At 42.7% G+C, this 25,449-nt stretch overlaps 2 protein-coding genes across 5 annotated transcripts in view; both read right to left on the reverse strand.

The window, feature by feature from the left end:
• twsg1a (twisted gastrulation BMP signaling modulator 1a) lies at positions 1–12,653 on the reverse strand. The gene is made up of 5 exons (XM_077559745.1): positions 12,445–12,653; positions 11,449–11,615; positions 6,004–6,103; positions 4,407–4,667; positions 1–1,655 (listed from the first exon to the last, which is right to left on the reverse strand). Exons 2-5 carry the CDS (start codon positions 11,581–11,583, stop codon positions 1,474–1,476), a joined length of 678 nt encoding a protein of 225 aa, XP_077415871.1. The 5' UTR covers positions 11,584–11,615; positions 12,445–12,653; the 3' UTR covers positions 1–1,473.
• A 1,015-nt stretch (positions 12,654–13,668) lies between these two features.
• ankrd12 (ankyrin repeat domain 12) overlaps positions 13,669–25,449 on the reverse strand; it is a 45,521-nt gene continuing 33,740 nt past the window's right edge. For 2 of the 4 annotated variants that reach the window (XM_077558939.1, XM_077558942.1), the window contains 7 exons: positions 22,697–22,839; positions 22,475–22,622; positions 18,263–22,389; positions 18,087–18,185; positions 17,783–17,926; positions 17,615–17,710; positions 13,669–14,751 (listed from right to left, as the gene is read on the reverse strand). In XM_077558939.1, the coding sequence (XP_077415065.1) occupies positions 14,566–14,751; positions 17,615–17,710; positions 17,783–17,926; positions 18,087–18,185; positions 18,263–22,389; positions 22,475–22,622; positions 22,697–22,839 (4,943 nt within the window). In that variant the 3' untranslated portion in view covers positions 13,669–14,565. Of the gene's footprint in view, positions 14,752–17,614; positions 17,927–18,086; positions 18,186–18,262; positions 22,390–22,474; positions 22,623–22,696; positions 22,840–25,449 lie in introns of all 4 variants that reach the window. The other 2 variants (XM_077558940.1, XM_077558938.1) reach the window with 1 other exon arrangement.

Consider the following 25,449-nt stretch of genomic DNA (forward strand, 5'->3'; position numbering starts at 1 on the left):
TCCACGTCACCAAAAGTTTTTATTTTGGTGGGAGAAGTGGGAGGTTTGGAGCATGTAAAAAATACGTTAGACATCAAGTACACCTCAAGTCGAAAATAAACACAATTAGAAAAATATACAGTGGAACAGAACAGCAGACTAAAAACATGTACAGGGACGGATGGAGGGGTAGATTGCAGCGGCAGGATTACTAAACAGTCTTGAGGTGTGCACCGGCGCCGTAACAGAAACAAACACAACTTAACAGACTTTGCCTTTTACGCAGTACCCAGCAAAACGGCAGGAAATTGTTGCATAGTAATATCCCAAGGCTTTTCCAATGTACATTTTGTCTTTTATGCAGAGATCCTGCTAAAATTCCTGCATCTCAGCAATACCAGAAAGGACTAGAATTTAACTGCCTTTGCCTTTTACGCAAAATTCCTGTATTGAGTGGTAACAAATTAGACACTATTTATTTGGCTCTATCTTTTACACAGACATCCTGCAAATTTCTTGCAACTGAACAGTCACAGAAAAAAAGACAGATTTTCACTATCTTTGCCTTTTATCCAGAGATACTGCAAAATTCCTGCATTGCAATTGTAACAAAATATCAGGCATTGATCTTTTTCCCATTTACAGAGAGATCCTGCAAAACTCCTGCATTGGAATTGTAACAAAATATCAGGTATTTATCTATTTTTCTCTCACGCATTTACACAGAGACACTGTAAAATTCCTCCACTGGTGCAATAACGGAAAGAGCCAGAATTCATTCACCTTTGTCTTTTCTGCAAAAATCCTGCTAAATTTCTGCATCAGAATGATAACAAAAATAATCAGCCCACCCGCCACCCCCGCCTTTTCTTTTTTACACAGAGATCCTGCTGAATTCCTGCATCATTTGGCAACAAAATACCCAGCTTTCCCTTTTACTAAGAGATTCTGCAGAATTCCTGCATCGGAGCCATAACAGAAGATCTCACATTTATCTACTGTTACCTTTTCACACAGAACCCAGCAAAGACTGTTTGGTTTTTCACACAGCGACACATTATCCTGCTATCCAAAATATCAGATGTATTAGACGTATAGTTGCCAGACAGCAACAGTTGCCTTCGACATAAAAGTTCGGGAGAATGCCCTTTCATAATTTGGAGACCTGGCATCCGTTACGGCTCTAATAGCGCCGCCTACCCTAGACAGAAAATTGCAAGTGTCTGGTGTGAAGCATAAAATCCTTCATTAGATAACTGCTTTTAACACAACAGGGCGAGAGAAGTGACATGGGTGTTAATAAACGGCATTGCGGAATTTCCTGCCTCCGGAAAGGTGGAAAATTGCTGGGTCGACTTTGTCCAACCAATTTGGGGCGCTGGTGCCATTAACACAAAAAAGCGACGCTGAGAAGGTGGAAAATGGCAGTGTGAAAGGGGGCTTTGAGTCCTGTGGAGCGGTTCAGGGACAGGACAGGACGGGCCGGCGGTTTTCTCAGAAGAGACAGTTCATGCACTTGACGGCTTTGCTGCCGTAGTCGACGCACTCGGGCCCGATACACTGACAGCAGGCGTTGTGGAACCAGCGGTACTTGGAGCCGCCCATGGACTCGCAGTACAATTTGCACTGGCGGATGGACACGCAGTCGTCAAAGTACACCACCGTGCACATGTTCTCTGCGGGAGAAGAAGCCGGTAAAACAGGTAAAAAAATGTTTTCTTTGCAACAAATCTCATCTTCTCATATCTCATATTAAAAGCACTGGCAAACGTTTTCCACATCTGTCATTGTTTAGGTCAGGGGTCAGCAACCTTTACTGTCAAAATCTGTTTGAACATTGTGTGATGAAGGAAACGGTGTGTTAGAGTTCGTCTAATGTACTGAAGACCCAAGAGCTAATTGGAGCTGCACCATAACAGAAAAACATGCAGCATCCAATACTTTGAGATTCATTTTTTTCTACCTTTCGTCTTCCATTTGGGGATTTTTTGGGGTAATTGTTCATACATTCTTAGACTTTTTGGCATTTGTCAAATTTCTGACAGTTTTGGACATTTTATGGCTATTTTTTTTGCATTTTTTCTGCCTTTTGTTTGCTATCAATTTTCTGTAATTTTTGTGAAAATTTTACAGTCATTTTTGGGATATCTTCTTTCGTTTTTGGACATTTTATGGTTAATTTTTGAATGTATGCTGCCTTTTTTTTATTATTAAATTCTTTGACATTTTGGGCAATTGTATGGACCTTAAAACCTTTCATGTTAGTTTTCTGCTTTTTCTTTTTTGGACATTTTATGGTCACTTTTTCGACATTTTTAGATACAGTATTTTTTAAATAATCTTTTTCATCTACCTTTCATCTTTAATTTTCTAACAACTTAAAAAGATGGACTCGGGCATTTAAACAAATATTTATTCATTTTTTATTTAACCATTAATTTGTTTAAAGAATCATTTATCTAAAAAATAAAAATAAATATGTTAAAAAAATAAAATAATTTCTAGTAATTTTCAAGAGACCTACACAGAGCCACATGTAGCTCCAGAGGTTGCAGACCCCTGGTTTAGGCAATATGTTGTAAAACTATTTTCAGCAAACCTGGTCAACTTGTATATCACATGAAGGCCCCTGGCAAGTGATTTCCAGATCTGTCATTATTTAGTCAATAAGTCCTCAGAAGAACAAATGATGAAAAATCTATTTTTGTGATGAAATTTTGTTGAATGTCCTCGTGAGATGACGCAATAATGAAAATTTTTTATTTTTTTTTGTATGAACATTTACTACAGCCTAGGTAAAAATTTGACTCGATCTGTACAATTAGTCAATGCAGTTGCAATAGGACGCAAAAGATGGGTAAAAAATTGCAGGGAAATTGACTACAAAACAGATAAAACAGACTCTACTTTAACTCTTTGACTGCCAAAACCGTTAAATAACGTTTAGTAAAATCCTACGGAGGAGCGCCAAAGACGTTAAAAGACGTTCACCAAGTTTTTTTTTTTTTTTCTGGAAACGGGGGAGGAAAGCCTTGGCCAGCTGTGCAGAAAAAAAGTATCAAGCAGATCTAGTTAGTATAATGACTATTTTTGGCCCCTAGATGGCAGCGATGACTCTCTTTGGACAAGATCGGGGAGGCGTCAGTAGTTGAAGACGTGAGGCGGAGCTAGAGTGTTGAGGGGAGAATGGCTGAGAAAGCGAAAATGGCGACCGGTTGCAAGCAGCGCACGCTTGATCGTTTTTTTCAAAGAAGAGAAGCATCAACCAATGCTAAAGAGCACATTGAAGATGACGATGATGATGATGGTGACTCCGAGGTTGACGCCGAAGTTGGAAGCGTTGACGCGGCAGCTATGATCACCGATGACCGAGTCCAATACATATTCATCGGAGGAGTGGGCACAGTCTGATCACGGAGAAGACACTGGTTCTGGACTACGATGCCACCATGAATGGAGCGGATAAGATGGATCAGAACATCTCTTACCACCCGGTATAGGAACTGAAGGACATGAGGAAGCCAGACGTAACACCACCGTAACGTCACCGTATCATGATCCTGAGAGTAGACTTGATGGCAACATGGCCAAACACACACTGCAGTATATACTTGCTATTCCCCGGGAAAAAAAGCCAGCAAAAAAGTGTAGCGTCTGCAATCGCAGTGAAACTAATCTGTTGTGCAAATCCTGCTGCATCCCCTTGCACGCAGGGGAGTGTTACAAAAAGAAAAACTGTATTTGAAACATCCACACAATTGTAAATAGTACCACGGTTGCACACATTTGTAAATAGTTTGCGAAATTGTTTTGTCAAATTGTTACACTGTTGAATGTAAATAAACGTATTTTGCTATCAAAAAACACTTTTTCATTGTTGGTGGTAGTGTTTTACAGAAGTAAAGCACTGTTTAGGTGTTTGTGGCATCATTCATGGAAAAAAAGGTGTCAAATTCACTAGAGTGCATGAAATAATATCGTTTCACAAAAAGCTTGATTTCTCCGTATTTTGTTTCAAAACAGAGCATTTGGGTGAAACTAACCATTTTCTATTGTTGATTACTGAAAAACGGAATAAGGTAGAAACAAACTTTTTTTCTGATGAAAGATGAGAGTCCAATCTTTCATTTGGTAGTATGTGTGTTTCCATAGTCCAAACACAACATTTTCTGTGGACCTTGAAAGATCAGTCAAAATGCTTAAATCGGCTGGTACTGGCGACATCCCGTTTCTGAAAACGTCTGGCAGTCAAAGAGTTAAGATGACGCAATGAAAAAAAAAAAAATCACGTACAAATCTCCAAATTCATTTCATAACAAACCTCATCGACTCACGCGTCATATAAAGCCTGATGAATGCTTTCCACATCTGTAATTATTTTCTTAATATTTCCCCATGAGATGAAATAATGACAAAAAAATCCTCACCTTGCGCGTCGTAGCTAGCGTGGATGCTGTTGGCGGGCACCGACACATTCTGGTGCGGACCGTCCAGCGACTCCAGGAAGGAGACCAGGTTCTCGTGGTGGGACAGCTCCTCGGCCACAGGGAAGGAGACCACCATCATGTTGACGGGCGTGTCGCCCTCGGTGAGGGCACGGAAGAGCGACGGGATGGGCCGGTGCAGCTCTTCCACCGTGCTCTTGGATGTGGCAGGAGAATCACTGTAGTTCTTGGGATTGCACATCCCTGAGGAAGATGACAACAATTTGACAAATTCATCAGTATACTATTGATGTTATGTAATACATCATAGAAGGCGGCATTATTCTGAAATTTTACTACATGAAAATTCAAATTTGATCACAAAAAATGGTTTCCTGCCCCGAGGCATTGCCAACATCACTGTATCCCCACCACAGATATTTCCAGGCCACATAAGTCCATTGTACTAAATCACTCCCGTCTATTAGCGCCCTCTCTTGGTGTAAAGTTGATACTACAGTCAGTGAGGTTTTCCTTGTTAGGGGCACGTCTCAATAGGTGTCGCCACTTGCCACTGTATGTTTGGCATACTTTTTACACCTGATGTCTATACGGGATTGGTACCGGTTAATGACCGAGATGGATTTTAACGTTTAATGTATTTTTTATTTTATTTGAATTTTAATGGATTTTAATGACTTTGTGACTTGGATTTGAACCTTAGTCCCCAGTGTCAAAGGCAGCAATCCATCGCATTGCTCAGCGGCAAGATAAGGTGTTTTCACTTTACCATCAGTTAGAATGTAATGAATCTAGCATCACTAATTGGAAAGTACTGCATGGTGTTTGTAGACTAGATATCATGAAAATATGTGTGAAAGTTGGAAATGGAAAATAATTTGCGTTTAAATGCAAGAAAGCAGAACTTAGCATGGCTTGAGACACATCTACCACATCGCTAAGCAGAGCCCCAGTCATTTATTCGATGGAAGAGTTATTAGGATAATCAATTCTAAAATGATGTGACAGCACTGAAAAAATGCATAATATTCATAAAATTATCTATTTGAAAGCTACAACAGTAATTGATTTTTTTTTTTACTAATGTTTTTTTTTTAAAACTTTACTGTTTTTAATTTTAACATACATTTGTATGTTTAAGACAGACCATGTGTTGGGTGAAGCAGCATGTAGCTCATTTGGCAAAGTTGTTACTTTTTTAATGCTTGTTTTGACTATTTAATTTGGGGTATAAAGTTAAAAAAAAGAATACATTACTGAACATTTAAAAAAATCAATTTACAGACATTTTTAACGAAAAAGCAACTTTTAAATTGATTTCTATAAGCTTTTTTCCCCACTTTATTTTTCACCCCGATTATAACAAAATAATCAAACTAAAAACATACAGTGCTAGTAACTTTGGTGAAGCAGCATGTGGTTCCCTCGATTATTTTCAACTCCCAGTTTAGAGTAACCATAAATCAACACTATCGGCTCAAACATTTGTAGTCATTTTACGTGTACTACAATCTGTGCTCCGATCTGCACAATATCTCCCCGTTCTCGTAATTTGTGGTGTTATCACCATGACGCTCACCTACGCAGTCGCAGCACTCCTCCCACAAATTGCCCAGGCACAGCATGCACTCCTTGCAGCACGAACAGTTGCCATCGGTGGGCCGACACTGGCACAACTCCTGCGCACAAAACAAAAAGTGGGATAAAAGAGACAAAATGGACGCCACATGTCAAGTAAGACCATGTGATTCCTCCTAGCCAATCAGAAAATATAATGAAATGGGGAAAAAGGGTATTATTTGCCACTGTCACATTGTAGGTCCAAAATGTAATTTCAATTAGCTTTTATTTTGAAACGCACTCTCAGCAGAATCTTGGGATTTTAGTTTAAAATCAACCCCAGAAAAATGCTGTCATACTTTCTGAGTGAGCTGCTACTCAAGGCTCCAGATGTGATTCCAATTGACTTTTATTTTGAAATTCCATTCAGCAGAATGCTCCAATAGAGCTCAAGATGTCATCCTGCACTTTGATTTTGAAACTGGCCCCAGGATTTGTCATAGAAAACGGCATCTCCAGTTCATCTTTGTTCTGTGGGGGGAACCAAACACTCGTCGTTTACACTCCTCCACCAAGTCATTTGGCTGGACTACCCCCAAGGAGAAGGTGGAGGGGTCGTGTTTGTGTATGTAGCGTAAGTGGGGGAGTGACGTTACTTGGACTGGCTTGTGCTTTGTTTGAATGTTAAGATGTTCAACTCTGAGCCTCAGTTTCCTCATATTTGGCAACTGGAAATAATTTTCACTGGATTGTTTTCACATTTATACATGCTGATATTTCTCAGCAAGAATCAATAGGTTGCTTTTTATTTCCTATGACGCTAACTAGTTTTGCTTTAGCTCTGAGCCTCAGGTTCTTCATATTTGTCCTTTAAATGAATGCGACTAAGTGAACGACCACTGGACAGTGTAGCCATAATTCTCAACACAAATCAAAAGCCTAGTGTTTTGTTGTCTTCAAATGTGCTTTCATGAGTTTTAGCTCTGAGCCTCAGGTTCTCGATATTTGCCCTTTAAATGAATGCGACTATGTGAACGAGCTGGACAGCGCGGCCATAATTCTCAACATAAATCAAAAGCCTACTGTAGTGTTTTGTTGTCTTTGATTGTGCTATTATGAGTTTTAGCTTTGAGCCTCAGGTTCCTCGCATTGGACCTTAAATACTATTAATTAAACTGTGACCATACTGCTTTCATAATCACGCATGTGGCGATTCCTTAACAAGGATCAATAGGCTATTTATTTTCTATTACGGGGAATGGTTAGCGTTAGCTCTGAGCCTCAGGTTCCGCATACCTAATCTTTCAGTAAAGGCTATGAATTGAATTGTGACTACATTCTATTAATATACTCTTAAACTTACAAATGCTAATACTTCTCAACATTACATTGACTAGTTAGCTTTAGCTCTGAGCCTCAGGTCCCTCGTTTTTAGGTCTTTGAAGACGGCAAATTGAACCACAGCTGGTTCATTTCAGCTCTGAGCCTGGAGTACCTCTGCCTGCCTTTTCTGTGCACGTTTTGTTTTCATTCCTCAACACTTGAAAACTTTCCAAATACTGAACAAGGCTTCTGCGGATTGGTGCAGCAGCATGAGGCGCAGTGAGGGGTGAAAAGGAGGGGGGGGGGTAGCCATGTTCTGTTCCCCAGGTGTTGTCTCCCCCCAACCCACCCGACTTCTTTCTCCCGCCTCCCTCATAGCGGTGACCTTGACTCGGAGGAATGTGCTCTCTTGTTCTGCCTCGGGTAAGAAAGAAAGCAAGAGGAGGAGGTAGGAGGGGTGCACTTTGGGGGTGGTGTTGAAATCTCCTGGAAGGTTCACCCACTTTTTCTATCGCACCTTTCTAACAGACGCTAACCAAAGCTTCTGTTTTGGTTCTTGTAAACAAATTATCCGTGAGTGAACTGTTTGGAAGTTGACCCAGTAGCTTTCCACCTTCAGAGGTAGCATTGGAACCGTAACAGAGGTGTGGAACTGCTTAGGGTAACGCCATGTTTCAGAATAAAAGCCCTAGATGTCACCCAGGGAATATTATGAGAGCATTCCTCTGGGTGAGGGACTTCATAATAAAAGCCCAAGCTTTTACCTAAGAAAACATGGTTGCATTCTGGTCAAGGGTTTCAAAATAAAAGTCTAAGATGTAGACATAGACATCAGCATTCTGATGGTGAATGATTTCAAAATAAAAGGGTAAAGTGTCACGAAGCAAATGTGAGTATTCAGCTGGGGGTGAACTTCAAAATAAACACCAAAAATGTCAGTGAGGAAACACGAACGCATTATGCTAACCGCTTTCAAAATAAAAGTCCAAGATGTCACCCAGCCAATTCGAGAATGTTTTCATTTGAAAATAAAAGCTCAATATGCCCCTCAAGCAATATCAGAGCATTCTTCTTGGGAAAGATTTCAAATGCAAAGTCCTCTGAAAACACATTTGGGGCATTTGCAAAGATTCTGATGGTGGATGTTTTCAAAATAAAAGCCTAGGCAAATATTCTGCTGAAGGCAATTTTAATGTAAAAGCCAAAGAAGTCACTCAGGCTATATTAGAGTGACCTGCTGGGTGGCCAATTTCAAAATAAAAAGTCAAAATGTCACCCAGGAAATATGAAAATTTAGTTCAGGGAGGGGATTTCAAAATAAAAACTCCAGGTGTTACCTAGACAATATTAGTGCATTTTGCTTGGAAGAGATTTCAAATGAAAAGCCCTCTGAAATCGCATTTGAGGCATTTGCATTCCCAACACGTGGGAAGCATGCCAGGTTACCCAGGAATACTTAAGGCTGGGGGTTGATTTCAAAATAAAAGCCTAAACTGTCACCTGGGCAATATCAGCGTGTTCTATGGCTTTGGGATTTTAAACTAAAGGATTTCCGAAATCACATTTGGGTCTTTTAACTTTGAATCCCCACATTCAAATGTGACAAAACTTCCTGGGTAACATCCTCAGGTTGTTAAAAATGAACTGAAAAGTAAAAACTAAAAAAGTGGAAGAAAAATCTTGCAGCGTTTTAGCGTAACACGCAAATGAAAGCCGGCTTTGAAGTGTTTTTAATTTCCCCTTCGGAGCCGACTCTGGACTGCAGCTGCCAGCAGGCGACGTAACGAGCCGTCAAGCCCTCACCTCTTGACAGCTAGCAAGTTGGTGTCGACGAGGTCGCGGAAGCTGCCGCAGTGGGCGATGACTCATCGGGCAACAAGAAAAAATAAAAGAAAAAGAAAAGAATGAAGAAGAAAAAAAAGCCACCTGGAAGCAGCGAGAGGGAAAAGCGGGCCGGCAGATGTTTTGGATCGGGACTTAAGTGAATCCAGAGGGAAAACAAGCCGGCTGGTTGGAGACGCTCGGAAAACATCGGCTCAACCAGCCGCTGACGGATTTAATTAGCATCAGCGCTAACGCAGCGGCCAACTATTTTTAACATCCAAATATTTACAGCGCTTTGCTTCAAAGTGAAAGATGTCACAATACTACAAGAGCTGACCTCCAACAAGGCCCAAAACACTCTAGTTGGAAAAAGATGCTACAAAAACACCACAAATGCTTGTTCCCCTCGTGAGATTGCACAGAGAGGGCACAGTAAATTTCGGGACATTGCTGCCATGTAGCGGACGTGTTTTGCCAATTTGGATCATGAATGGGTGAAAAGACGAACAACCATTTGAAAAAGATTCCTCAGTATTGCTAGTTAATATGTTATTGTTATTTTAAGGTCCTCTTCCATGTATTTTTAACACAAGCACACACTTAAACACGTACGCACAATCAATCTTTGCCCAGTCATAATTTCTCACACTCCAACACGTACACACGACGTTGTTGCATATAACCTACATAAACGCACTCACAACACTCTCTCTCACACTTCACTCACACACACACTCTCACACAAATCTTCGACGCACAATCACTCACCCAGTCACATTCATACTCTTGCATCTGGAAACGACTCACTCACACTATCTTCTCAACTCTCTCTCTCTCTCTCTCTCTCTCTCTCTCTCTCTATCTCTCTCTCTCTCTCTCTCTCTCTCTCTCTCTCTCTCTCTCTCTCTCTCTCTCTCTCTCTCTCTCTCTCTCTCTCTCTCTCTCTCTCTCTCTCTCTCTCTCTCTCTCTCTCTCTCTCTCTCTCTCTCTCTCTCTCTCTCTCTCTCTCTCTCTCTCTCTCTCTCTCTCTCTCCAACCTGACACACACACGCTTTCTCTTTCTCTCTTCTCACACTCTCTCTTTCTCTCTCTCAAAACACACACACACTCTCTCTTTCTCTCTATCTCTCTCACACCCACTCTCTCTCTCACCCACTCTCACTGTCTCTCTTTCTCTCTCACAGGCACTCACTCACTCACTCACACACACACACACACACACACACACGCTTTCTCTCTCACAACCTGACACACACACACACACTCTCTTTCTCTCTCTCACACACACACATACACTCTCTTTCTCTCTCTCTAACACACACACACACACTCTCTCTTTCTCACACGCACACAATCTCTCTCTCACGCACACACACACACTTTTTCTCTCTCTCTCACACACACACACTCACAGTAACTATTAAACTGTCATGAACAGACACACACTGCTAGACACAAACTGCTTCTCTCACTGTCTAACACGTACAATACACCTTCTCACACACACACACACACTCTGTGTTTCTCTAACGCGCACAAACAAAAACACACACACACACACACACACCAGCAGGAGGAGTCTAATCTGACCAAATTCAATGTGACAGGTGGCGGAAATCCAAGCAAACAGCTCATGCGGGAACATCACATCGGCTCATTTCACTTGTCCCATCATGCACTGGAGCTTGACACACTCACGCACACAGATGTGACAGACAGGAAGTGACGCCTCAAGATCAACACTGGATCAAAACCCAACCCTCCACATTCCATCTTACTGCCAGGTCCAAACTCCGGACACGGCTGGCAGATGTTGGCGGCAAAACGGTGGGCGTGACTTACTTGGCCGCGCTCTCCACAAGTTTGCTGTTGAAAGAAGTTCCAACTTGATGTCGACCTACAAGAAGTTTAGCTACGGGCACCCTTTGGCCACGATTGTTACGCTCCGACAATAACGGCATTGAAACAAGAGTTCAGACCAACCTCTTCTGCCTTTTTTTTCTGTTTGATGCCGGTACAGCCATGTGAAGTTTAACAGCTGACACACTTCACGGCACAACTTGTCACCTTGTTGTGTCGAAAGCTACAGTCACTGTCCAACAACCAATTTATAACCTACACCGGAAAACTTTCTGCCTTCTGAATTAGTATCGGAGCTGTAACAGATGACGGATGCCACCTTCTACATTCACCATCTTATGTTGAAAGCAGTTGTTTCTGTCCTACTGAACTCGTATCACAGCCATAACCAAGGCGGGACACGCCAGTTTTCCATGATGTGTATTTTGCTGCCTAAGGAATCGGGATCGGCATTTACCTGGATGAGGCACTTGCTGACGTCACTGGCGCATAGAGCTTTGTTGCAGCCGGAGGTGAGAGACAGAGCCGCGAGGAGGAAGAAGAGCGTGACGGTGGCGGCAGAGGCGGGACGGATCAGCTGACCAGGCCTCATCCTGACAGCTCACCTGCACGGCACTGGAACACCTTCCGTCAAACAGGCGGGAGAAACCTCAACAGGTGCGGAATGACAGATTTTCACGCTGTTCTGTATAAAAGTGTTGTTAGGATCAGATTGTTCTAAGAGGTGTTAAGTTTAATTGAGATGTGACAACAGTAAGGATGTCCATGAATGCAACATTAGACGTGATTAGGATAGATAGATAGATAGATAGATAGATATTAGAGACATAAACAGATAGCAATATAAAATAAACTCTTGAGAAAGAGGTTCTTAATCTCAGTGGGACCAACCTGGTTCAATAAAAATTGAATAAATAATAAGATTTAAGATTTAGACTAAACTAACCATTCAATGGCTGTGATTTCAGACGGTCCCCAAAGGCAACGCTACACATTTTACATCGACAGACAAACATTTATTTAAAACAGTCCCCAATCTGACACTAAACGTGGTTTAAGGAGCGACATACAGAAATTAACAGAAATATTGCTACACTAAACTGAACTTTTAAGAACAATTATTTCATACGGTCCCTGAAGGCAACACTAGAGCAGGACGAACAATTAAAGTAGTAGAAGACGACGTAATAGTTGCAGAGGAAATACTAAAGTAGTGGTGGAAGATGTATTCAAAATCAAAACAGTGGTCGATGAAGGAGTAGAAGAAGAGGAACAACAACAAACATCTGGCAACATCAGCTTCGGTCTGGCAGATTTCCACGCAAACATGCACCTTTTCTTTCTCACTCCTTTGCCCACTCACGCATACAACTATAAATGTCGCCGCATTTTTTCCCCCTTCTCAACCACAACGTGTGTGAGAAACGAGGTTTTAAAATGGCTGAAAACTCACCAGGGCGCGCTGAGAAGTTCTTTCTTTTCGAGTGGTTCGGTTCGGACAGACAGTGAACGTGTGTGTGTGTGCGTGCGTGCGTGTGGGCTAACAAGGGGCGTCAGACACAGGCCTTAAAGGCACACGCTCCATTTTGGTTCTTAGCTCCTCCCACGCGTGGGCTCGACGACAATGAGGAGGGAAGAGGAAGGCGGTGGCGGAGGTCCGAGGCGATTAGGGGATGTCACTTCACTAGTACCTAACAACAAGTTGTTAAGAATCGGAACTGTTGTTGTCGCCACCTCCCGCCTTTTTGTCTTCGGGCGACCTGTTGTGACGTCACATCACCTGCTGGGCCATTCAGGTCCACATCCGATGACTGTCGGCCACGGTTTGCATTCGCTTTTTATTTTTTCGAATTATACTAAATTAAACCTTCAAGGGGAACTAAAAGTTAAAATCGGTTGTATCGGTGTATTTTACGTCTCTCTTTTTTTTTTTAACTAAAACACGTCTTGCCAGTAGTGAGCTGTGCGCACCACCTGCTGGCGTTGATTTTTACTGCAAACTGATCGGACATCTGTTTTGAATTAGCACTGCCATACCATATATTTAATGTCATTTATATAACAGCTCTTTTTCAAAAGGATATAATTATGAAGAAAAGTTTGGCCACAATGCAGAAGGAGTATTATAACAATGTTACCCCCCCCCCCAAAAAAAAATCTATTTCTACATATATTATACAAATTCCAGGAATTATTTACAACAAATTTTAATGCAAAAATAATAAAATACGAATGCATATAAAATATCTCTATGAACTAAAATTTTAATATAATTCAAATTACTCCATATTCAAAATGCAAATAATTATACAGGGGAAACACAAAGCTAAGGAACATGTATTCATTTAGTCTAAATTTAAAATACAATTATGCAGGAAAATTCTAGAAAATTTAAAACCCAATTTGTATGTAAATAAATAAGAGTAAATTTATACTAAACATTTTCTAATTCAGGCTACATTTAAAGTATAAATATAATACACTGGTAAATTCTATGTATTATACTACATTATTAAATGTAGTTAAAAATAAACACTTAAAATATTTTAATCGAAAGACACGTGCATGATTTATGAAGATTTTTTTTTCAACAACTTATTACTCTATTAAAAATTGTTAAAAAGAAATTCATGTTTAAAAAAAAAAAAAAAAAGGAACAACCCCAGCACAACAAAGCTTTAGTTTCACAACAAATAAAATTTATTCAATTATATATTACAAGTATGTACATGTCATGTAACAAGTAAATATTAAAATAGACATTTTTTTTTTTAGAACTATCGTTCATCAAAAGGCATTGTTATGTTGAAAAAATAGCTTTTTGCTGTGACTATGTTGAAACTGTTTTTTTTTTTTTTACTCCCTCGCTCTCCTCCATGGACTTGAACGCACACACGGGATAGCACGCACGGACGCACACACATACAAACGGAGGAGGCGAGAACACGCGGGAATTAAAAAAAAAAATTGTGGAGGAATGGGGGGGGGAGAGGCATGCACAGCGTGAAATTGTGACGGGGAAAAAATATGGTAACAAAAAAAAAGACTGTGAAAAAGCACACAAGGACATCAAAGAGGAAAACACACTGAAAACAAACACTTTGGTCCATTAAAACAGGAGACGTTTACAATCAAAATATCTAGTACTTCTTTTTTGTTGGGTTTGTTTTTGTACAGCGCTTTTTAAAACAATAATAATTACACTTTTTTTGCTATGTACAAATGCACAAGTTCTTGTATGTATAAAATAAGTTAAAAAAAAAAATAAGAGCACAATCTGTACACAAAAGTATCCACACAACTTTTTGACGTTTTGTGTGTGCGTGTGCATGTGTGTGTAAGTGACCCTGCTTAACGCGACAAACGGTGGCGCTGGAGGGTCGGCGTCCTATTTGGCGTCCTGTTTGGCGCCCCGGCTTCCCGCGCTGGCCGACCTTTGGGTCTCCTGGACCGGCATCTCGCTGGGGGGGGGTTCCTAAGTGCTCCCCGCCGCGTCGGTTGAGTGCGCCGCCCCTTTAAGTGCTTCACATTTTGGTCGCCGCAGCAACGTTGGCGACCGCGGGCGTGGCTTCGCTCATATGGGCGTGAGGTCGAAGTCGTCGTTGACCTCCACCAGCGGGATGTAGAACTCGGAGATCTCGAAGATGCTGGTGGACTTGTAAGTGGCTGGTTCGAGCTCCTGGAGTTTGAGCTGCCATTCCAGACGCTGCACGGCGTTTAGCGCCGCCGCCTCGTGCTGCTGGCGCATTAGCAGGCACGTCTGGGAAGTGCAGACAATTGTCATTTTATTATTTACAATACATATACTCAACAATTATCAAATAAAATGTTCACTCTAAAATCTGTTATTTCTCTAATGTTTAAAAAAAATAAATAATTATCTAACACAATTTATTTATAAATTACATGACTGTAAAATAGCTTATTTGACCAATTAAAAATAGATTAACATATTTAAAATATATATTTATATAGGATTATATTTGTAAAAAAAATAATAATTGAATTTACTAACACTTTTAACAAAATATTCAATGCAATTTATAAATAGATTACATACATTATTTTGAGGTATTAACTCATTCGCTGCCATAAATTCATTTGAACTATTTATATTAATTTAACATTTTTTTCCACTTTTGTTATAACAAGATGAAATGAAAACGTAGATTTTTTTTATTGTATATTTACAGATATAAAATTTGTGATTACCCGTGAGTTAACTAGTGAAGTCATGTGATTAATTACGATTACAAATTTTAATCACTTGACGGCCCTAATTTTTTATCATTTTTTTTTATTACGTCAGGCAATTAATTTTTTTAAATTGTAATTAATTGCATGACTACACTAGTTAACTCACACATTTTATATCTGTTCTAAATGCACAATAATAATAAATCTAGGTTTTCATACTCTTGTTAAACAAAAGTGGAAAAATGTTAAAATAATTGAAATAGTTCAAATGAATTTTTGACATCTATAACCGTCAATGGCAGTGAATGAGTTATAAGTTTTACTTCTTTTTGCCCTGATTTCATTTCTTTTAAGAATGAAATAAATCAAACCAAATGAAAACTCTTCCCATAGATTTGGATCGAAGAAACAAAGTGACGTCAGTAGCGATTTTCTGTGTCAGGCTGTCAGCATCAATTCTATTAAACTGCCTTTAAAAAGTAATCCGACGGCTCCTGTCATCTTGCTGCAGGCTAGCTAACAACTAATGGCTAACGCTGGAGATGCTAACACTGTACAACGGCGCTGAATGCTGGAAACAGACAGCGTATAATACAATGTCAGCGTAATCAAGCAGAGTTTTAGCGTCCTTAATTAGCAATTTGATTTCAGGACGACGTTATGTTGCTGACACCGCACCAGTGACTCCAAAAATGATTCATTTCAGCGGTCACGTAGGGAACAACTTCAAAATAAAAGCAACCAATGTCAAGGTATTACGGCATTTTATTTTGAAGTTGGTCTAACCACTGGTTGCGTGTCCTGTCATGGATAGCATGAACAATTGTTGCTGCTTTTAGCTTTACTAGTTTTGCTCACGGTCTGTACACACAAACAATTTCTGGAAACGAGGTACTTATTAACTAATTTGTTCCCAAAACGTATAAAAACGTTCTATTTTAAATGATTTAAGTGTCCCAAAGACGTATTTATATATTCAAAAAATGTTTGTTTTTTTAAATGCTAGAGCGTTGATGCAGCCTCTTAACTGCAAAGAACGGTTTAAAAAAAAAACTGTAGTTATTACACAAACGGCCAGCAGGTGGCAGCAGAGCAATCAATCAGGGTCATGTTGAAAAAAAAGCTCATTTACTCACAATTCTGAATACATTTTGTGAATAATGATGAAACTTAACTATATTCTAATGCTAATTGCTGCAAAATGGAAACAGCTAGAAATAGACTTTTTTTTCCTGATGAATGAAGACCACAATATTCTGTGGGCTTTGCAAAACCAATCAAAATCCAGTAAAACAGCGCGAAGAGGGTTGGCTTCAATGAAAATGGCTGGGCCATTTGTAACCTTATACATTAAATTTCATGTTGGAATGCAAGTACACCTTTTTCTATAACATATAGGTACCATTAAACATCTATAAAATGTAAAAAATAATAATATATATATATTTTTTCAATTATTGCTTTTTATGATCATGAATATTATGGTGGGATGATTTTGGATCATTGTATATGAAAAAAATAGAGTGTCTTATTCACATGATTTTACGGTCAACAATCAGCATACAAAAAAAGTAAAATGGTGCAAAATAAATGGACCAATTATTGAATTTCCAAAAATGTACAGTGCTGCTCAAAAGTTTGTGAACCCTGCGGGCATGGTCAGACATGCCGCAATCAGATATTCCGCATGTAACGTTAGTTTGCCGTCACTTTGTGAACGTAGTAACAGAACTGTGACACTTGTGGGTCTTGCTGATATTTTCGAAGGTCATCCACTTCGTAATTTTCAGTGTTCTCTAGTTGCAGATGATCTGCTTCACATTGGAATGATGAAGCTCAATTATTATTTTTTAGATGACTTTATAGCTTTCCCCAGACAGATGTGCTGTCGCTACCCACTTCCTGAGGTCCCCTGAGATTTCTCTTCCTCTCAGCATGACTGACCTGTATGGGTTCACCTGGGGAGGACTAAAGTGATGTGGTTTTGTCTTTGTTTCAGTCAGTGACGTCTCTCATTTCATTGGTCCATTTAGCTACCAATTTGTCCTACCTGATCCTACTTGATTGCTTGTTTTAAGCAATGCAGCTCAGGGTTCACTTACTTTTGCACCTACATGAATTGACCAAAAACTATTTTTAATGAAGTTTTGACTACACAATCGATTAAAAAAAAGAGAGAGAAAAGAACAACACATTGAATTGATCAACCTACACCTGTTATTTCATATAAAATGCAATGGTTCAGATTGAACAACAAAATCAGGTTGAAACAATTGGAAAGTCCAAATTGCTCAAGAGGTTCACAAACTTTTGAGCAGCACCGTATATCTAAATCTAAACTTGATACTGGGCTGGAATAGCTGTCAGGTTCATGCCATGCAACACGGGTGCGAAGCGGTATTTTTCTAGTCGACGTTACAACTGACCTTGAGCTTGTCAAACTTGTCGTCGACGTCTTGCAGCCAGGACATGAACTGCCTGGCGTTGAATCGGTCCCTCACCGACGTTTTGCCGTCGTCGCTCTGCAACGCAAACACGTTCACGTCAGGTGGGCTGCCAGTCAAGGATGTCCCGGTCGCTTCTGCCGTTCTCACCTGGACGTCTTGAGGCATGTTGTAGACTTCGGCGTCCAGCAGCACGGTGCAGGCGCTGAACGGCAAAGTCTGATTGGCCAGCGTCCTTGCAGCCCGATAGTGCACACGCAGGACTTCCTGCTCGTTGGACACGATCAGCTTCTCCTGTAAAATGGACGAAAGAAAAATCATTAGCATGCGTGACGGTGAATTTTGCAAAACTTGATTGTGTCAGAGGAGTTCTATATGCAAATGACTGGCTAGGGTTGAAAAACACAAAAGAAGCTGGATGGACGGAAAAACAACGACTTAAAGGCTGTCTCACCCGCTCAATGCTGTGTTGCAGGCGCAGTTTCATGCGGACCACCTCCTGTTGCTTGAACATCTCTTTTAGCTGCTCAGGTAGCGAGGGAGGCGGCGTTATCTGTCCAGGATATTACCATCATTTATACCTCAAGTTCTACATTTAGCGGTATGACGTCAATGGTTGTGTGGACTTACCGTGGGAATACACAGCTTGCTGAGTGGGTTCCCGTCCAGGAGGTAGGAGCCGTTGAAAGTGACGTACTCGTCATAGTACTGCGGCGGCTGCGGTGCGACGCTGCACAGCACCTTGCGCTTCTCCTCGATCTTCCTCCGGATGTGTAGGAACTCGTAGTAAGGGTTAGCGCGCTCTGTTTGGTAGGGTTCGATCTCCTCCAGCTTGACCGATGCCACAATGGCGGCAAGCGACTGCTGCTGGATGGGTTCACCACTCTCCCGTTCCTGGTCCTGCTGTGGGGCCGGATCTGACTGGCATGGGGGCAGCTTTGGCATCTTCCTTTTACGCGGGTGCGGCAAGTGCAGGTCCACTTCCTCATCCGAGGAGCGCAGCTTGACCTTGGTGCCAGAGCAGTCCGACTCTGGTTCTCCGGACTGGGGGGACGAGCTACCTGAGGCGCTACTGCTGCTGCTGCTGCTGTTAGTGCTGCTACAGCTACTGCTCAGGTCGCTGTGGCCCGCCGGCTGCCTGGCAAACAGATTCGAGTCTTCAGCTGAGGACTCCGTTTTGCTGTCCGAGGGGTCCACTTCCATGGGCTCAGGGTGAAATTCAGAGGATAACTCCGCAGTCAGCTGCTCTTCGAGTGAGGAACTTGGAGGGTTCTCAGGGTTCTGCTGGACGTCGCACATCTCTTGGTCCTTGGTCATAATGGACTCATCGTCCGACATGTCCATTGGAGTGTCACAGGTGACTACATCAGGAGGTCTTGGGTCCACATTTTCGTGCGGACATTTAGACTCTTTGCTTAGTAGAGTTTCAGTCGTGCTAGTAGAGGGTACTGGACTTTCTGTCGTCTCAATCTTGGTGCTCTCTGATACACTTTCCACACTTTGGTGTTCTGCGCCATCCATGATGGTCGTTTTGTCCTTCTGCTCCAAAAGCTGGGCCGAAGAAGAGCCCACCGGCTGGCTGACTGGTGGGACAGGTTCCCCAGGTGGGAGGTTTTCAGGGTTCGTGAGCTCTGGTGGTTCTGTCGACAGAAATGCTGACAGTGGGTCAAAGTCCCTGTTGGCGGCTTCCGGTTGAGAAGTTGGACTTTCCAGACAGGGGATGTCCCTCATGAGCGTGGCATCAGAGGTTTCTAATGCAGGACTACCACAGAGAGTGAGACTTGGAGGCTCTCTGTTTGGTGAGGAGCTGCCATCAGTACACTTTGCCACCAACTCAGCGTTTGAACACTGTTGACCGACACCCACCTCTTCTCTTTCTGCTGACGTCTCCCTTGTCCGTGGACCTTCTGCTTGGTGTTTTGGTGGACTGTCAGCAACCCTGCTTTCAGTGGACGCGTTGGCATCCTCGTCCAAGATGGCTCTGAGGTACGGCGATTCGTGTTTGCCAGTAAGTGTCAGCCGTTGAGCATCTGGAAGAACAATGCAGTCCTTATCCAGAACAGATGTCAATCTGGTGGCCTGGATGACGAGGGAGGACTGCAGGAACGTGGGCTGCATGTCAGCCGGCTCCGGATTCATGTCGGAGTCATACTCCAGGTTCTTAGGGGTCAACATCGCTGCTTGGCAGGAGTCCTCAGAGCTGGCGACTGAGACCAGAGACACGGACCTAGACATGAGGTTGCAGTGCTCGCCCTCGGGTCGCGGGGAACGGCTCAGGCAGTTCTCAACCGCCGACATGACCTTGGCGCCGATGGAAGGCAGGCTCTTCCCGTCTAGGGACACAGTCCTGAGACTGGAGACGTCCTTCAAGGGTTTCTCTCTGCCTTGGGCGTCGGAAGCTTCAGAGCTTTTGGAGCGCACAAGCTCTTTGCTGAAGCACGCGTCTGTCTTCGTCCTGTCTTTCGGCCTGGATTTTCCAGAGTCCGGCAGCGGTCTCTGTTTGAGCCTCTCCCGCTCCTTCTGTTTTATCTTCTCCAGATGCTTCCGATGCCACTGCTCGATCTCTTGGTCCTTTAGGCTGAGCATTCGCTCAAAGCTGGTCTGCATCAGGTCATCATTCACCAGGCGCTTCTCTTTGGGCCTGGCATCTCGTGTTCCGGCAGTAGGGGTTTTCGGTTTGGGCTTTTCGGCATCCGTCTCACTTGGCTTGACTTTGCTGGTCTTGGTTTGTTGGGAGCGGTCCTTGTGTCGGTCCTTGTCTTTGTGCCTGTCCAGATCTCTGTCTCGCTCCCTCCTGTCCCGATCTTTCTCTGGAGTCCTCCCCACCTCCTCTTTAGATTTGGTGAATGAGGATTTGCCACTTTCAGAGAGATAAGCCTTCTTTTCTTCCAGAAGTAATTTCAGATTGGAACTCGAGGAAGTCGTTGAATCTTTTAGCCTCTCTTTTCTTTTTCGGTCACAGTCCTTCTCCTTGGAGCGTTCAGATCTACCGTGATCGGAGGTTTTCTCCAAAGGCTTCTTCTTATCGGAACTCACACGATCCTTTTCTCGGTGATCCGTGACGCTATAATCTCTATCGGCGCGTTTGTCCGGCTTGTCTCGGCTCTTTCGGCTGTCTTCGTGCTTCTTTGCAGCGGATAGAGACTTGAGTTTGTCACTCTCCTTGTAGTTTTTATCACCTGGCGAGTGGCAGGAAACTGCCCCGGATCGCTCTTTTTCCTTCCAACGCTCCAACTGATTCTGCGGTTCTGCTCTTTCTGTGTGCTCTGACTTAAGTTTTTTTTCCTTGTCCGGATGCTTTTTCTCCATTTTTTCCGGTTCCTTCTCTTTTCCTGGGAGCCGCTTGTCTGTTTTCTCGCGCGTGTGCTCCAGATGGTCCTGATCAGCTGCGAGAGTTATGGGCTTCTCGTCCGTCTCCTCTTTCATGCTGTTGGTCTGTGGCAGCTCGGCATCTGGAATCCGCCCGCCGCACTCGCTTCTGTCGTCTCGCTCTTTCACCCTCTCCTCTCTGCGCTCTTTTTTTACTGCCTTGTCCCTGTCACGCTCGTCCTTCGGCCGCTTGTCTTTGCCGCTGGAATGTTTCTCCTTGGCATTCTTATCCTCCTTGAAAGGGGAGCCGTCAGACACCCTCTGGAGGGAGCTGTGCTCTTCTCCATCACGTTTCACAGGCGGCGCGTCATCTGTCTCGTCGCTTTTGAAGAAGTTCTCCTTCCAAAACTCTCTGTCAAACTCCAGATTCCTGTGGCCGTCTCTCCTGGCGTCCTTCTGTCTGTGACGGCTGCGCTCCGCCTCGTACTCTCTCCGATGTTTGTCTTTCTCCTTATGTTTGACTTTGTGCTTCTTCACCGTTTTGATGTCCGGGTCCGTTTTGCGCACAGCACCCTCGGTCCCGATTGGGCCAGCGGTGTCCCTGCACGGGCTGGCGCGGCAGTCGTCGCGCTCACTGTCCCTCTGGTGGTGCTTGCTCTTCTCTTTGTGCTTGTGGGCCTTGGTGCTGGAGCCTTCCGTGGAGTAGTCAGGGTCCGAGTAGTGGTTGTACTTGATGGCATCGGTGGGACATGAGCTATTCTCCTGCTTAAGCGGTGTGTGCTTGTCGGCCAGTCCGTGGTTGAGTTTGGGTGACTTGATGGCCGACAAGTGGAAGAGATGCACGGACGAATCGTCTTTGGGGCTGAAGGACATCTTGAAGGAGTCCTCCTCGCGGCCTTTGTCTATGCTCTCTGAAACGGTGGCCAGCTGGAGGACCAGCGTCTTGCTGTTCTCCTTCCCGTCCTCTTGGTTTTCCTTATTTTTATTCTGGCTCTTGTTCTTCCTCTTGACTTTGCCCTTGTCTTTCTGCTCGCTGCTGTCCTTTTTGGCCTTGACGCCCTCTAAGGTCTGGGAGCAGGTAGGTGAGCTCCTCTTGTCGGGGAGGCTCTCTTGCTCGTCGCTGGACGTGTCCGAGCTGCAGTGCACACGAGGGATCTTCGGCTTCTTTGACTTGGAGGGAGCTTCCCCTTTGGCACTCTGCTTCCCGGCCACATTGTTTTGTTCCTTGTCCTCCTTCTCCTTCTGCTTCAATTCTCGCCGCAGGATATGTCGGTCATTAAGCGCTTTACTCAGGTCATCCTCCTCTTCCTCATCCTTGAACTCATACTCGTCCAGGTCAGGCATGCACGACGACGACTTAGCTTTCGCATCAGAGTCCTTCTCTGCATCAGAGTCATCTATGTTGTCGTCCATGCTGGACGGGTTGACAGATGGTGGATCCTCGGAGTCTGCAATATAAAAAGATGGGATATACATGATAAGATTCATGAATGACTATTTAACACTGTGTACACATCTAAATCTTACATGTACCTGAGGAGCTGTCATCTTGATCCGAGAGCACCGTCTCTCCTTTCAACAGCTGTTCCAGCTCCTCAGAGTCAGCCACGTCCACCGGACGCTCGCCGCGCTTGTTTGCCTGGAAGGCGTCTCCACCATGGCGTAGCAGCAATTTCACAATCTGGATCAGAATTGCAGGATTTGGAATGAACCACAGATAAACATGACTTTGACAGATAATCGTGTGCGTCTTACGTCTTTGTGTCCGCTGCTGGACGCGTCATGGAGAGGCGTGTCATCATCCAGTCCCTGTGTGTTCACCTCAGCGCCAGCTGCTATTAACACCTTAGCCACATCGTAGTAGCCCAGGTTACAAGCTTCGTGAAGCGGAGTCCAACCTGCTCAAAACACCCCAAAAAAATTTAAGGGTCTAACAATACACGTATTTGTAATAGGAATGATATGGTACACTGATGCACCAAGTTCCTAATAAAGCTGGGTGATAATGGGGGGAGAATCTAATGTTTTGATTGCTATCAAAATCACGATAAATAAAAACAATTATTCAGTGATTTCAAAACAAACTATTTACTACCAAAACACAGCTTGTCAAAACTACCATCATAGCCTCATGGCAATTTTAACACTTCTTTTGTCAAGTACAAAATTACCACTAAATATCATGTGAAGTTCAAGCATTTTCATTCTGCTGCAGACACACCTTAGCTGCATTGCATCTTTGCACACATGGAAACCATTGATAAGGATCAATTATCTCTTTATTGTATTTAACTCTTTCACTGCCAGACGTTTTCAGAAACGGGTTGTCCCCACTGCCAGCCGATTTAAGCATTTTGAGTGATCTTTCAAGGTCCACAGAAAATGTTGTGTTTGGACTATGGAAACACACATACTACCAAATGAAAGATTGGACTCTCAGCTTTCATCAGAAAAAAAGTTTGTTTCTACCTTATTCCGTTCTTCAGTAATCAACAATAGAAAATGGTTACTTTCACCGAAATTCTCTCTTTTGAAACAAAAAACGGAGAAAAAGAGCTTTTTGTGAAACGATGTTATTTCATGCACTCTAGTGAATTGTACACTTCTTTTTGTCCATGAATGATGCCACAAACACCTAAATAGTGCTTTACTTCTGTAATACACCACCACCAACAATGAAAAAGTGTTTTTAGATTGCAAAATACGTTTATTTCCATTCAACAGTGTAACAATTTGACAAAACAATTTCGCAAACTATTTCCAAATGTGTGCAACTGTGGTACTACTTACAATTATGTGGATGTTTCAAATACAGTTTTTCCTTTTGTAACGCTCCCCTGCGTGCAAGGAGACGCCGCTGGACTCGCACAACAGTTTACTTTCACTTTCACATTGGTCCGTTTTGCGTGCAAACGTTACACTTTCTTGACGGCCTTTTTTTCCGGGGAATAAAAAGCAAGTAGCAGACTGTACACACTCCTCCGATGAATATGCATTGGACTCGGGGCACTCTCCGTCGTCCGATCGAACGTCCGCCTGTGCGTGCTCGGTTGCGCTCCGCGTTACGACACCGTAATAGCCGCCGCGTCAGCGGTTCCAATTTCGCCGTCAAGCTCGGATTCACCTTCATCATCATCGAGTATGATCACCGTCGTCATCAATGCACTATTTTAGCGTTGGTCGATGCCTTTCGTCTTGTAAGTGTAGAGCTGCTTGCAAACGCTCGCCATTGCCCGTTCCCTCCTCCATCTAGCTCCATCTAACGTCTTCTACTGCCGCGTCAATGCTTTCCAACCACGGAGTCACCATCATCTTCATCATCGATGATGATCATCGTCATCAACAATGTGCTTTTTTAGCGATGCTTTTGGTCTTTGAAAAAAACGTCTCGGGTGTGAGCTCCTCGCGACCGGCCGCCATTTTTCCTTTGTCTTCCATTCTCATCTCCTGCTCGACGCTCTAGCTCCGCCTCTACTGACGCCCACCCGATCTTGTCAAAAGAGAGTCATCGCTGCCCTCTAGGGGCCAAAAATAGTCCTTAGGCACAACAGACAGACTTGAAACTTTGACCAGACATGCGGGAGGGTTTCCTCTACCCGTTTCAAAAAAAAAAAAAAAAATCATTGGATGACGTCTTTTGACGTCATTGGCAGTGAAGCGTAGGTTTTTACTTGACGTCTTTAAACGTCAGTGGCAGTGAAAGAGTTAATGTATCTTATTTTGTTTTTCTATTTGTATTTTCAAAAGTCTTAGGACTTACTAGGCTAACCTGGGACTTTGGGAAATGTTTTTCATGGTATATTATGTGGAAATGTGTGATGATGATAATGATGATGATGAAGACAATAAAAATTCCTTGAATCCTTAAAATCCTCAACTTTGGATATAACTTGAAAGAACAACCAGAAAATAAACAAAAACAACGACGTTAAATAAGAATATCCTAAAAAAATATAAATAAAAAGCAATTAATACTGGCTCATCATGTTGTGCCCGCGTTGGCCTCTTACAGGCAGTGTGGTGCCGTGCATGGATGGAACACACACAATGAGAAAACTTGTTTTTTCCCACATTGGAGAGAATAAGTACCTTGTGTATGTTATATTACCTGGATGTACTCATTGTGTTACTACAGCGTTTGTGTGTGAATATTCATTATTGGAATGAATATCACTTCCAGAGGTCAATCATAATTTTCCGTCGCATGACAATGGGATTTTACATTCAGGGTACTTTCACAACATCCGGAACTTGCACACATACCGCACTGTTGGGCACATTAATCGTTTTTTTTCTTTGATTACAATATATATGTTGAAGATTGAGAGAATCCCAAAAAGAAATCCAGATTGAATTTCGATGAACTACCCAGCCCTCGATATGAGATAGGAAGTGGAAGATTACTAAAGACAAGATTGATGTTGCACTGTACTAAAAATACAATCTAACTGTACAATATGATTAAAGTATATATTTTGTTTGAGAATCTTTCATTGTGGAATTTACTG

The sequence above is a fragment of the Vanacampus margaritifer genome, chromosome 2 (assembly GCF_051991255.1).
Source record: "Vanacampus margaritifer isolate UIUO_Vmar chromosome 2, RoL_Vmar_1.0, whole genome shotgun sequence".
NCBI lineage: Eukaryota > Metazoa > Chordata > Actinopteri > Syngnathiformes > Syngnathidae > Vanacampus > Vanacampus margaritifer.